The sequence below is a fragment of the Erinaceus europaeus genome, chromosome 7, assembly GCF_950295315.1.
Source record: "Erinaceus europaeus chromosome 7, mEriEur2.1, whole genome shotgun sequence".
Taxonomy (NCBI): Eukaryota; Metazoa; Chordata; class Mammalia; order Eulipotyphla; family Erinaceidae; genus Erinaceus; species Erinaceus europaeus.
Window position 1 is genome coordinate 109,461,465 of NC_080168.1, and position 14,813 is coordinate 109,476,277.

At 38.9% G+C, this 14,813-nt stretch overlaps 1 protein-coding gene across 1 annotated transcript; it reads left to right on the forward strand.

Annotated features, from left to right (window-relative positions):
• The first annotated feature begins 11,955 nt into the window (after nucleotides 1-11,955).
• LOC103109242 (olfactory receptor 6C74-like) lies at nucleotides 11,956-12,897 on the forward strand. Its single transcript, XM_007518286.1, has one exon. It carries the CDS (start codon nucleotides 11,956-11,958, stop codon nucleotides 12,895-12,897), a length of 942 nt encoding a protein of 313 aa, XP_007518348.1.
• Nucleotides 12,898-14,813: the final 1,916 nt, after the last annotated feature.

Genomic DNA, 14,813 nt, shown 5'->3' on the forward strand with positions numbered 1-14,813 from the left:
GACCCTGGGTCCATGCTCCCAGAGAGATAGAGAATGGGAAAGCTATTGGGGAGGGGATGGGATATGGAAATTGGGTGGCAGGAATTGTGTGGAGTTGTGCTCCCCATCCTATGATTTTGTTAATGTTTCCTTTCTTAAATTAAAAAAAAAAACGTATTTTATTTATTTTACTAGAATGTCTGTCAGTGCGATATCATCCAGCACTGAGAAAACTTGTGAAAGCAGAGAATAACATAAAGGCAAGAGAAAGTATCACAAGGATATGACAGATTCTAATCAACAATGTTGTTAGTTAATAAAAGATTCAGTTTGTTAGAATTGGTATAATTATTAGGAAGGAAATTATCAAGGTACAATAAAAATTGAAAGACTGTCATATAAAGGTAAAAATCCATAAAGGTGATATATGAGAAAGCACTCTTAGGCTTTCTGTTGACACTAGAACATGAAGCAGCCATTGTTTATACAATTTTTTTTAAAATTTTCGATATTTATTTATTTCCTTTTGTTGCCCTTGTTTTTTTATTGTTGTAGTTATTATTGTTGTTGGATAGGACACAGAGAAATGGAGAGAGGAGGGGAATACAGAGAGGGGGAGAGAAAGACAGACACCTGCAGACCTGCTTTACCATCTGTGAAGTGACTCCCCAACAGGTGGGGAGCCAGAGGATATATAAAGTTTTATTCTATTTGTCTGCATTACATCACATGGTAATGTACACATAATTTGCAGCTACTGAGTTACTGAATTCTCATTTCTTGTCCCTTTTTAGATGGTTCCTATTTAATGAAAGATATAGAGAGAGACAGAGACAAAAAGAGGGACACTAAAGCACCATGCTGACATAACAAACAACATGCCTTTCATGCGTGCGGGATTCACTTTCTTTCATGTTTGAACTATATATTAGCTTTCCTCAATGCCTTTGTGGGAATGATGAAGTATTGATTGTTTAGACTGTTTTCAAAAGATTTATTTATTTAATTATTTATTTTTTATATTTTTAAATTACAGAACTACATGTCAACAGGGGTTTTAATCCACATCATTCCCACCACCAGAGTTCTGAATCTTCACTCTCCACACTGCAATCCACCACAGTTCCCCTCAATTTGTAGACATGGGCCAACCATCTTCTCTACAGCTATCTGACCACATTTATACAAAGTTTCCCCTTCTTTTCCTGATTCAATCCTCTCTTTCCCTCTAAACCACTCATGACATCAAAGCTACCTCCATATGTCCCTCTCCTTTTCCTTGTTTCTTTTGGGTGCTGATGGAGCTGGAGTGCAGAGTCCTCTATTCTTCATCCTATCACTTCATCCCCGCTGGGAGTATGGATCAAGGTTGTTTATGGGGAGCAGAACTTAGGAGTTCTGGCTTCTGTAGCTGCTTCTTCACTGAACATGGACATTGACAGGTTGATCCATACCCCCAGCCTGTTTCTATCTTTCCCTAGTGGGCAAGAGCACTGGCCATGTGAGAGTCCAGGACACACTGGTGAGGTCATCTGCCCAGAGAAGTTGGGGTAGAGTCATGGTAGCATCTGAAGCTTGGTGTCTGGAAGGTGGCATAACCTGAATTGAGACAAGATGGTTAATGAACAGGAGCCAGAAAGTAGGATCAGAGCAGATGAGATTAGGGATTTTAGGGTAGAAGAAAGCTAGGGAAACCTAAATTTTAGGAATGTTCCTGGGGGGCATATAACTATAATAGTTTTTCTTGTGTTTGGTAGCTAACCTGAGGTTGGATGAGAATGTTGTCTGAGAGAGTGGTGTCAGAGTGGAGCAACAGAGTTGAAGAGTTGCGAGGTTGACTTCTCAGGCTGGTATCTCAGGTTACAGTCCACAATAGGATTTCAATAGAGGCATAATGTGGGGTGGCAACACCAGTAGTGATTTGGTGAAAGTTGACAGGGTTGGTGTGGTGGTAAGGAATCATAGAAAAGGAATTTCAAGACATATGGGCATGTCCTAGAGGGACCAGGACTAGGAGAAATGCAGGTCTTAAAGAGGATGCAAGGGATTTCTTATAGTCTGATAAAAAGTTAAAATATCAATAATTATTATGCCAGGTTAGTTGGGGGGGCTAAGTATCTGTGTTATTATACTTGACTTCACCATGATCTGAACACTTCTAGTGGTATCCGAACCTCCTTGTATTTTAAATACTTACAAGGTCAATAGGTCTTGACCTATCTGGCCTAAAGCTGGAATTGATTTAGATGTTTGCAGAGCTTCATTTTCTGATACATTTTTAGAGATCCATAAGCAATTAATCCCCTTATCAGAGTATGATTATTTTGTAAATCTAAGATAAATATTAGCAAGAGCTACTATTTGTGCTTCTTCTTCTAGCATTTGCCCTTCTTCCGTAGCCAGTCAACAGCATCAGGTTGAGCCTGATGTAAAGTTTCGAGGCCTCCGTTGAATCTGGAGAGGTGGCAGTCGTTGACTATGTGGGTCATAGTCTGTCTGTAGCCACAGGGGCAATTCGGGTCGTCTCTGGCTCCCCAGCGATGGAACATAGCGGCGCACCAGCCATGGCCTGTTCAATAGCGTAAATATTAAATAGCGTAGGAGCCAGAACAGAGCCCTGGGGGAGACCACTTGAGACAAGTATCCATCTGCTAGACTTGTCACCCAGATGTGCTTAGGACTATAGTCTAGGCAGTTGGAGAACTTGAGATATTAAATCTATCCACCCCTCCCACATGTTGTATTGCTATTGATAGGACTAAATAGTGATAAGACTAGAGTTTCACATCTAACCCACCATGAAAGTCTGTGCCCTCCTCTTTCTTCCCTAGGTAACAACAATAGTTTTCCCATTTTAAATATGGGTTGTGTTGTGTCTGGTTGTTTATATTTATGTATGTGTGTTCAGTTCTCTAAATTCTACATATGAGTGAAACCATCCATTAGTTTTCCTTTACCTCTTTGCTTATTTTACTAAGCAAAATATACTCAAATTTCATCCATTTTATCCCAAAGGATGTAAAACCATCCTTTTTTATTGCTGAGTAATATTCCATAGAGTATATATCCCATAATTTTTTAACCAGTCATCTGTGGAGGGACATTTTGGTTGCTTCCAAATCTTTGCTATTGTAGATAATGCGGCTATGAGCATGGGGGTGCATATATCCCTTCAAATTAGTGATATCTCTTTTGGATAAATGCGTAGGAGTAGGATTGCTGGGCCGTAAGGTATTTCCATCTGTATTTGCTTAAGGATTCTCCATACTGTTCTCCATAATGGTTGTACCATTTTGCATTCCCACCAGCAGTGTAATAGAGTTCCTTTCTCTCTGCATCCTTTCCAACATTTATCTTCTCCTGTTTTGTTAATGAAGGCCATTCTTATAGGTGTGAAAGCAAACTGGCGTCTATTCAGTGATCTTACCAACAAATTTATTCCTGCAATTCCAATTAACTCTATCTCCTCTGAAGATTCCTACAGGCGCTTCCGCCAAGCCATCTTCAAAGCAGCTTCCCAAGCCATTCCTCGTGGGAGACGTGCTAACTATACGCCTTGTCTTGATGCTGAATGCGAGCAACTACTAAAGCAGTATGATGAGTTGGGCGACCCAGATGTGGCTGACCATCTCATTACCTCCCTGGATGCAGCACGCCAAGCCCGCTGGCAACAACTCACGGAAAGTCTGAACTTCACCCACTCAAGTAGGAAGGCCTGGAAGCTTCTTCACAGACTGGGTGCCGGTAGCCAACCCCCTCCTGTCTCCCATCCTCCTGTATCTCCAAACTCAGTGGCCAGTCACCTAACTCAAGTTGGACATGCTAAGATCGACCCAGTCTAGAAAAGAGAAATTTCTCATGAGTGGTCATCCCACTTCCGGTTATCTTGTCCATCTCCAAAACTCTCTCCCTTTACACTGTCTGAACTGGAAGAGGCTTTGAAGAGGGTTAAACTGGGAACAGCTGCTGGCTATGATAACATCACCCAGAACTCATTCTTAACCTGGGCCCCACGGCAAAGAAGTGGCTTGCTTCATTCCTGTCCCACATCTTGGAATCTGAGTCTATTCCCAAAGTTTGGCGTCGTGCGAAGATTATAGCGGTTTTGAAACCAAAGAAAGACCCAACACTGGCCGCCAGCTATAGACCAATTTCTCTCTTCTCCGTGTGTTACAAACTCCTTGAGAGGCTGCTTCTGTCACGTATTTCTCATCTTACAGAGAAGTTCCTATCACCCGCCCAGGCTGGTTTCCGCCCAGGAAGATCTACCTGCGAACAAGCCCTGGCCCTCTCAACTTACATTGAAAATGGATTCCAGAAGAATTTAAAGACGGGTGCTGTCTTTGTTGATCTCACAGCAGCCTATGACACGGTCTGGCACCGTGGTCTCCTGGTCAAGATCTCAAGATGCCTGCCTCCATGGGTGGCCAACACTATATCGTTTCTTCTCCAAAACAGAAGATTCCGGGTACATCTGGGTGACAAGCCTAGCAGATGGAGACTTGTCTCAAGTGGCCTCCCCCAGGGCTTTGTTCTGGCTCCTATGCTATTTAATATTTACATCAATGACCTCCCAGAAACTTCTTCAAGGAAGTCCATCTACGCTGATGACATCTGCTGTGCAACTCAGGCATCAAAGTTCGACATCCTCGAGGAAACACTCACGAAAGACATGTCTCTGATGTCTGATTACTGTAAAAAATGGTGACTAATTCCTAGCACTGCTAAAACGGTATCATCTGTTTTCCATCTACACCATGCCTCGGCCTCATGTGAGCTTAATGTGCAGCTTGGCGATATGAGAATCCGGCATGAAGCCCAGCCAGTCTATCTTGGCGTTACTCTCGATCGCACTCTGTCATTTCACAAACATCTCATAAAAACTGCATCAAAGGTGGGCGCGAGGAATAACATCATTGCAAGACTGGCCAGCTCCTCATGGGGCGCGAGCGCTTCCATACTTCGATCATCATCTCTGGCAATATGCTATTCCACTGCAGAATACTGTGCCCCAGGATGGTTCCATAGCCCCCATGTCCACTTGGTCGATTGCAAATTATATTCCTCCATGAGGATAATTTCTGGAACCATCCGTTCCACCCCGGTTCCATGGCTGCCAGTTCTTAGCAACATCGCCCCGCCAGATATTCGTCGGGATGCGGCATCATCTAAGCTCATTTCCCACGTCTACGCTCAACCGGACCTGCCAATATACGCGGATATCTTCGCCCACCCTGTTCAACGCTTGATGTCTCGTCACCCAATCTGGTCCCCTACGCCTACACTGAACTTCTCTGTTCCAGTCTCTTAGAAACAGAGCTGGCAGTCAGCTGAGGTAAAGAACAAACACCTCATCACAGACCCCTGCAAGCGTCAATCTGGCTTTGACCTAGCACTTTATGATTGGGCCTCCTCAATCGCTATTGAACAGGCCATGGCCGGTGCGCCGCTATGTTCCATCGCTGGGGAGCCAGAGACAACCCGAACTGCCCCTGCGGCTCCAGACAGACTATGACCCACATAGTCAACAACTGCCACCTCTCCAGATTCAAAGGAGGTCTCGAAACTTTACATCAGGCTCAACCTGATGCTGTTGACTGGCTACAGAAGAAGGGCAAACGCTAGTAGTAGTAGTAGTATAGGTGTGATGTGATATTTCAGTGTGGTTTTCATTTGTATTTCTCTGGTGATGAGTGAATTAGAGCATTTCTGCATATGTCTGTGGGCCATGCATATCTCTTCTTTGGATAACTGTCTCTGAATGTCCTCTGCCCACTTTTTTATTGGGTTGTTCTTTTTCTTCTTATTGAGCCAAATGAGTTCTATATATGTTTGATATCAAGTATCGGTCTGAACTATGATGTGCGAATGTGTTCTTCCATTTGCTGAGTTTCCTTTTTATCTTTATGGAATTTTCTTTTCATGTATGGAAGCTTTTTAATTTGATAGAGTCCCACTTGTTCAATCTTGCTTTTGTTTCCTTTCCCATGGGCTGAAGTCTCCAAATATGTCTTTAGTGTTAAGGTCATGAAATGTTTCATTGATATATTCTTTTATGTATTTTATACTTTCAAGTCTGATATCCGATTTTTGATCCATTTTGAGTTAATTTTGGTGTATGGTGTTAATTGGTGGTCTAGTTTCATTTTTCTACATGTGGCTGTCCAATTCTGCCAACATCATTTATTAAAGAGACTTTCTTTCCCCCAATTGGCAGATTTGTCCCCTTTGTTATACATAAGGTATCTGTATATGTATGGATTGAGTTCTGGGGTCTCCATCCTATTCCATCAGTCCATCTGACCATTTGTGTTTCAGTACCACACTGTTTTGATTACTACTGCTTTGTAGTATAACCTAAAATCGGGTATTGTGATGTCTCTATTTTTCTTCTTTTTCCTTAGGAATGCTTTTGCTTTTTGTGGTTTTTTAGAGTTCCACACAAATTTTTGAATTTACTTGAAATATAATTTTTCAATTTACTTGAAATATATCATTGGGATTTTAATAGGGATTGCACTGAATCTATAGATTGCTTTTTGGCAAAATTGCCATTTTAATGATATTTATTATCCCAATCCATGAACAGGGGATGTTCCTCCATTTCTTTGTGTCATACTCTATTTCTTTTAACAGGGTCTTATAGTTTTCCTTAAAAAGATCCTTTACATCCTTTGTTAGATTTATTCCTAGATATCTGATCTTCTTGGGTTCAGTTGTGAATGGTACTGTTTCCTTCAGTGTCATTTCTTCTGGCCTATCTTTTGCATAGATAAATGCCATGCATTTATGAGTATTTTTTGTAGCCTACTACTTTACTGAGTTTACTGATGATTTCCAGTAGTTTCTTGGCAGAGTTTCTGGGGTATTCTAGGTATATCAAAATAATATCTGTGAATAATGAGAGTTTAACTTCATTCTTTACAATTTGTATTCCTTTTATATCTCTTTCTTGTCTGATTGCTACGGCAAGGATTTCTAGGACTATATTGAATAAAAATGGTGAGAGTGGGCACTCTTGTCTAGTTCCTGATTTTAGGGTGAAAGGTTTGAATTTTTCCCCATTGACTATTACATTAGCTAAGGGTTTATCAATTTTCCTTCCACTCCCATTTTCTCAAGGGCCTTTATCATAAATTGGTGTTGTACCTTGTCAAATGCTTTTTTTCTGCATCCATTGATAGAATCATGTGATTTTATCTTTCCTATTGTTGATATAGTGGATTACTTTTATTGACTTATGAATAGTAAACCATCCCTGTTTCCTAGGGATGAATCCCACTTGATCTTGGTGGATTATTCTTTTAATGTATTGCTGTATACAATTAGGCAAGATTTTATTGAGGATCTTTGCATCGATATTCATCAGGGATATAGGTCTATAGTTTTCTTTTTTCATGGGGTCCTTTCCTGCTTTGAGGATCAAGGTGATGTTAGCCTCATACTGTTCCCTCTTCTTCTATTTTCTGGAAGAGTTTGAGGAGGATTGGTGTTTTCCTTCGAATGTTTTGTAAAATTCATTAGTATAGCCATTAGGACCCGGGCTTTTGTTCTTGAGTAGGTTTTTGATTACTGTTTCAATTTCTTTACTAGTGATTGGACTGTTAATTTTATCTACTTCCTCTTGTGTCAAGGTTGGTAGTGGGTAGGACTCTAGGAATGTGTCCATTTCTTCTAAGCTGTCAATTTTTGGTGTCCATAATATTCTTGCATAATCTTTTGAATCTCTGCCTCATCTGTTGTAATATCTCCTTTTTCATTTTTGAGTGATTTTACCATAGCATTCTCTATTTTTCCCTTGGTGAATGTAGCTATTGGCTTATCTATTTTATTTATCCTTTCAAAGAACCAACTCTTGGTTTCATTAATCTTCCTAATGATCTTCTTGTTTTCTATTTCATTGATTTCTGCCCTGATTTTGACTATTTCCTGTCTCCTGCTGACTGTTGGTTCTTTTTGTTGCTCCACTACTAGTTGATTGAGGTGGGTTGTTAGATAGTTTATTAGTTATTTCTCCTGTTATTAGTGTGGAAAATGGCTGCTAAATTTGTCTACTTATGAAGTGCAAAACTGTTCTTAAGAGGAATTACATAGCAGTTCAGTTGACCCAAATGGATTAGAAAAAAAAATATTTTTCTTTCCCTAAAAGAACATGTGCATATGAAATAGCTATCTAACGGTATTGTAATGGGGGCCATCTGCTTCTTTGTTACTCATAACCCAGATTTAATTCCCCTGTGCACTGCTTGGGGGCTTTAGAATCACTACAGTATTGAAGGAAGCTCTGGTGCTGTGTTATCTTTCCCTCCCACATACACCTCTCTCCTGTTCTCTGCGGTGGATGTGGAAACGTGTCCAGGTCCTGGAACATGATGACAGAGGACCTAGTTTGGTTTATATTGTTATGTGGAAAACTGGGAAATGTTATGCATGTAGAGATTATTGTATTTGTTGAGTAGTATTCCACTGTGTAAGTATACCACAACTTTCTTAGTCACTCATGTTGTTGTACAGTCTATTGACTTCTTCCTAACATATTAGCTGTATTTCATTAAAGAGTGTGCTCCAAGTGTTGTTTTTTCAGAGATCCATTTAAATACCAAGTAAAATTATCAGTAACTGTCATGAGGAAATTTATGTGAGGAATAATGTAGAAAGCATGATATACTTCCATCTGTAAATATTACAGACTTTAATAATACTCTCATATAGCTAAGTATTCTTATACTCATTACACCCAGAGTGTGTTTGTAATAGTTTTTAAGTTTTGCTTGATTTTTGCTTACCCTAAATTTACTCAGTATCTTGCCAAATAAGGGCTGAGGGGTGGTGCACATAGTTACAATGCTTAGACCCTAGTTCAAGCCCTGGACCTCACCTGCAGAGGGCATTTTTTGTGACTTTAGGCTGAGTTATTTGATAATTCATGGTACCTTTAACATATGTAACTGGTAAGTATTTAATGAATTAGAGGATATGACTATTTTAAATTTTGATAACTTGAAAGCCAAAAAGTATTTTATCTATAATGTATCTTATTAATTTCTTTTAATATATATTTTATTTTTTGTTGTTGTAGTTATTATTGTTGTTGTTATTGATGTGGTTGTTGTTGGATAGAACAGAGAGAAATGGAGAGAGGAGGGGAAGACAGAGAGGATGAGAGAAAGACAGACACCTGCAGACCTGTTTCGCCACCTGTGAAGCGACTCCCCTGCAGGTGGGGAGCCGGGGGCTCGAACCGGGATCCTTACACCGGTCCTTGTGCTTTGCGCCACTTGCGCTTAACCCATTATGCTACCGCCGACTCCCTTTAATATATATTTTATTTGCCTCCAGGGTTATCACTGGGGCTCAGTGCCTGCCCTATGAATACACTGCTCCTGGAGGCTATTTTTTCCATTTTGTTGCAGTTGTTGTTATTGTCATTGTTGTTATTGCTTGTTGTTGTTGCTACTGTTGTTATATAGGATAGAGAGAAATTGAGAGAGATGGGGAAGACAGAGAATGGGAGAGAAAGATGCCTGCAGGCTTGCTTCACTACTTGTGAAGCCACCCCACTGCAGGTGGGGAGTCAGGGGATCAAACCGGGATCCTTATACTTGTCCTAGCGCTTAGCACCATGTGCGCTTAACCCACTGCACTACTTCCTAGCCCCCAATATATATATAGTTATAGTTATTTATTTAATAGATACAGAGATAAATTCAGAGAGGAGGCAGAGGCAGAGAGAAAAAGAGACAAAGAAATACCTGTAACACTACTTGACCACTTGTGAAGCTTTCCCCCTGCAGGTATAGATTGGAGGCTTGAACCTGGGACTTTGTGAACTGCAGTGTGTGTGCTTCACCACTGCCTGCCCCCTAAAATATTTTGATTAATTTCTACATTGGCTAAAAACAGAGAGAACTCAAGAGGAAAGGAGGAGCTAGAAAGGGAGAGAAACAGAGAGATACCTGCAACCCTGCTTCACCACATTGCACATGAACCTCTTTGAGCACTGTGATTGCGTACAACTAAGTGTGCCACCATCCAGCCCCCATCTGGCATTTCAAAATCCCCTGTGTAGAACTTCAACTCTTCTCTCACATTAAACTTTATGTCCCTTGGAGATGCCATGAATAAACTTAATTACACGTGTTATTTTGATTTTTAGAGTCAATGTGAAAACAGTCAATTGTTATCTTTTCCTTTAGAGTCCTTAGGGATCGCTACTAGTTCTGAGTAAATATGCTCTTAATATTAAAGGACTAAGAAGACTATATGTCTATGTGGAGACAGAACCATTTTCCTTTTTTTTCAAGAAAGAAATGCTGTAGTGAGTAATCAGAATTTTGTTAAAAGAAAAAAACCTGACTCTTTCGAGTGTTCAGGTTTAAGGTAAATGTTGAAGCTTATTTCAATATCTCTTCAATTTAAAATAAAGAAGATTTCTCTTAAGAGTGAAAAAGTGAAGAAAAATATGGATGAGAATAAAGAACATTATTTTGTTAGAAAAGTAGTTTACATTTCACTGTGCTGAGCAATATTAAAGAAAAAATGGCGATACAGCTGAAAAAGAACATTTTTGGAAGCCATAACATGCAAATGTTAATATTTTGTTGTTTCATGTCCAAAACAATCCGTCCAAAGTTAACTCTATTTTGAATATCTAAGCATAGAAAGAAAATTCATTACCAGAGAAGCAAGAAAAAAATAATTTTGAGACTTGTGATACTATATTCAATGCTTATGTTTGAAAAGGATATGAATTTGTCTTTACAATACAATATTCTAAGTTATTTTATACATGTTTTTTGACTCTTTATATTTGACTAAAGAATGGATAATGGATGCAACATATTTCTTAATTGAGAAAGCTATTTCTGAGGTGGCAGCTGACTTACTATGTTTATATATTATTTCACATTATGTAAAATTGACACTTGGTATTTATATACTAATTTTGTCATTTTTTTCACTATGATCCTAAAATATCTTTCCATTAAAAATGCTAATTGCATAGGTTGGATATATGCCTAGATATAAACCCTAGTACAACATGAGAAGTGTTAAGTAGCAGATGGAGATTCAGTGATATCCAGTGATATTGTGTCTCTCCTTCTTTGTGTCTTTCTCAGTGTATCCCCTTCTCTATCTAACGATGTAAAAAAGTATCTCTGAGTGGAGGAAAAAAATGCATTGTGAGGCCATTACTCTACAAAAATGAGAGAGAGAAGATCTGACTACATAATGAAATTTAAACACCTACTAGAAATATGCCAATATTATTAAAACCATCCATTTCAGATTTTTGTATAGAATGTAAGGAATATAATAAAGGTATATCCTACTAAAAAGAAATGGAACATATAAGATTATATTTTTGCTATACAGAGATTGAAAATACATTAGCATACACTTGGAAAAACTAATATACATTTGACAAACAAATTAATATTTATTTGTAAAAGATGTAGCAAGGTTAAGAAGATCTACTTTTCTTTATTTTGGAAAAGTTTTATACAAGGCCAGGGAACTAGCTCATATGGGAAATTATATGCTTTACCAGTGCTGGAGTTAATTTTCAGGTCCCAGCTTCTATTACTGGTGGAGTAGTTTCAGTGATGTAGTAGCTCTCTGTTTATTCATTTATATATGGAAAAAAATGACCTGGAATAGTGAGGTATTAGTGACCCCCACCCTCCCACAAGCACACAAATTAAACAGAGGTACTGAGAGACTATATACTAAGTAATCTTATAACCATTCATTTGAAAGCTTTAAAAACTTCTGAAAGAGATTTAGGAAAACATATATAAAGTACAGTGATGAAATAGGGAGATTAAGCCTGGATTACATAGTAATAGATACAGTGGCTAAAATCACACAAGGAGAAATAAGAACATTTGTATTTCAACTGAGTTTTTTTTTTTTTTAAGTGGCATTAATGATCTGTCTCTTGCTTAGATCTAATGATACTAAAAGGATTTCACCATGAGAAACCACACACTGGTGACTACATTTATTCTTCTAGGACTGACAGATGACCCAAAATGGAAAATTGTACTGTTTGCTTTTCTTTTGCTGACTTACTTGTTGAGCATCACTGGAAATCTGATCATTATCCTGCTCACCCTGTTTGATACCAAACTCAACACACCCATGTATTTCTTTCTTCGGAATTTTTCCATCTTAGAATTATCAATGACCTCTGTCTGCATCCCAAGATTCCTGGTCAGCATAATAACTATGGACAAAACAATTTCTTATAATTCTTGTGCAACACAATTATTCTTTGGGATCTTTTTAGGTGGCTCAGAGTTTTTCTTGTTGGCAGCCATGTCCTATGACCGCTATGTGGCCATCTGCAAACCCCTCCACTATACAACTATCATGAGCAACAGAGTCTGCACACAGCTGGTTATAACCTGTTGGCTGGCTGGGTTGTTAATAATTACTCCTGGACTGCTCATGGGTCTGGAGCTGGAATTCTGCGATGCCAATACTATTGACCACTTCTGTTGTGACTATTCTCCTGTACTGAAACTCTCCTGCACAGACACAAAGGTCATAGAATTGTTATGTTTTGTGTTGGCCATTTTCACACTCCTGATCACCTTGGTGCTGGTGATGTTCTCCTATGCAAACATCATCAGAACAATTGTGAAGATTCCTTCTGCACAGCAGCAGAGGAAGGCTTTTTCCACCTGTTCCTCCCACATGATTGTTGTCTCCATCTCATATGGCAGCTGCATCTTTATGTACATTAAACCCTCTGCAGAGGAAAGGGTGGCTCTCAACAAGGGGGTAGCTGTACTCATTACTTCAGTGGCACCTGTGTTAAATCCTTTCATATATACTCTGAGAAACAAACAGGTAAAACAAGCCTTGAAGGATATAGTTAAGATAAGCATCTTTACTACCTTAAGACAATAGCTCTGGATATTTGAAATGTGTACAAGTAGAGCACGCTGAAAATTACATTCTTTGTCAGTTACCTTACTTTATTTTTAGTTTGATAGTGATTGAAGACACTAGCACATAGATATTTAATGTATTATTGACTTTTTATCATTTAAACTATGCAATATATGTCTCTCATGATATCTTAGGTGTTGCTGCATTCATTATTACTTTATTTCTCTCTTTTTTTTTTCTTGGTCATTGCTGGAGCTTCACTGCTTCATTTTGACTTAGTCAGATTTAGAGTGACTCTAAGACAGAGAGACAGAGAGAGAGAGTCACTCTAAGACAAGGACAGAGAGAGAGAGAGTTAAATATATAATACCAAGACATACTTCAGTGCATTGGTGGCAGGTTCAATCTTGGGTGGAGTGCACGGCAAGCAGGAAAACTATCCAGATGAGCTCTTTTACCTGCCCCAATTTGTCTATCCTGCAAATGTTCCACTCTTAACCTGGGAGGTGGATATTGGTGTGGTGCAGTCTTACCATGCAAGACAGTCAATTTCAAGCCAGAGTGCCAGAGGAAACTACCATGAGTACTTGAGAAAATCTCTGCTGACATGCTCTCTCTCTCTCTCTCTCTCTCTCTCTCTCTCTTTCTCTCGCTCTCTGTTCCATCTCACTAGCTGAATGAAAAACCAGCCCCAGAACTTTAAAATCTCACATGCATGAATCTTTGGCTCCACCAGAAAAATATGTACTATGAATAATTTTGTAAAGATAAACTATGTCCCGGAGTCAGGCGATAAGAGAGTTAAGTGCAGGTGGTGCAAAGTTCAAGGACCTGCACAAGGATCCCAGTTCCAGTCCACTGCTCCCCACCTGCAGGGGGGCCTCTTCACAAGTGGTGAAGCAGGTGTCTTTCTTTCCCTCCCCCTCTTTGTCTTCACCTCCTCTCTCCATTTTTCTCTGTCCTATCCAACAATGACGACATCAATAACAATAATAACTACAACGAGGGAAACAAAAGGGAATACATAAATACATATTTTTAAAAATGAATTATGTCCACATTATATTAGATGTGACTGCACTTGAAAACTCTTTGGGAGTGAATAATTTTATAGCTCTTGAGAACATGTTTAAATACATAAACAGGAATTCGAGAACTATCATAGGAAATCTAAATAGAAGTATTCATGTTGATGCTTAATGATGAAAACTAAAGGTGGCTTTATCTCCATAACATAGCTTCTCCCCAATTTTTGTGGATTTTATGTTGAAGATTGAGTTCAGGATTCTAGAAAATCTTTATATCATACAACAAATGAATGTTATATTTTAAATTTGATTTCATTTTAAAATTCAATTCCTCAACAATTGTCTGGAAAGTAGTGAATTTTCATGTGAATATATATTCATTTAGGTAAATGTTGACTTGTAAAATATATAAAAAACCATCTTGGGAGGCATAAATTATATAATGATATACTCGAAGGACTAAACGAAATCTTGTGATTTTTATTTTCAAAATATAAATTTGAACCACTACAAAACTGTGTCACATCTTGCAGTGATCTCATTAATATGTTTTTACACATAAACCTTACTTCTTTTCTACATTTTGTATTCTTAATTTTTGTTCAAATCTTTTTTTTTTTGTCTCTAGTTGCTGGGGCTTGGTGCTGGCACTACTAATCCACCACTCCTAGCTGTGGTCCCCCCCATTTTCTCCCCCTTTCTATTTTATTTGATAGGGCAAAGATAAATTGAGAATGGAGAGGGAGATAGAGAGGGAGAGATAAGAGAGATAGACACCTGCAGACCTGTTTCACTGCTTATGAAGTATGTCCCCTGCAGGTAGGAAGCTGGGACTGGAACCCTGGTCCTTGCACATACTACTGTGTGTGCTTAGCCAGGTGCTCCACTGCCTGGTCCCCCAAATCT

Bases quoted from the DNA above. Each gene is read 5' to 3' on its own strand.
- LOC103109242 (XM_007518286.1), top strand. From the start codon at position 11,956: ATGAGAAACCACACACTGGTGACTACATTTATTCTTCTAGGACTGACA.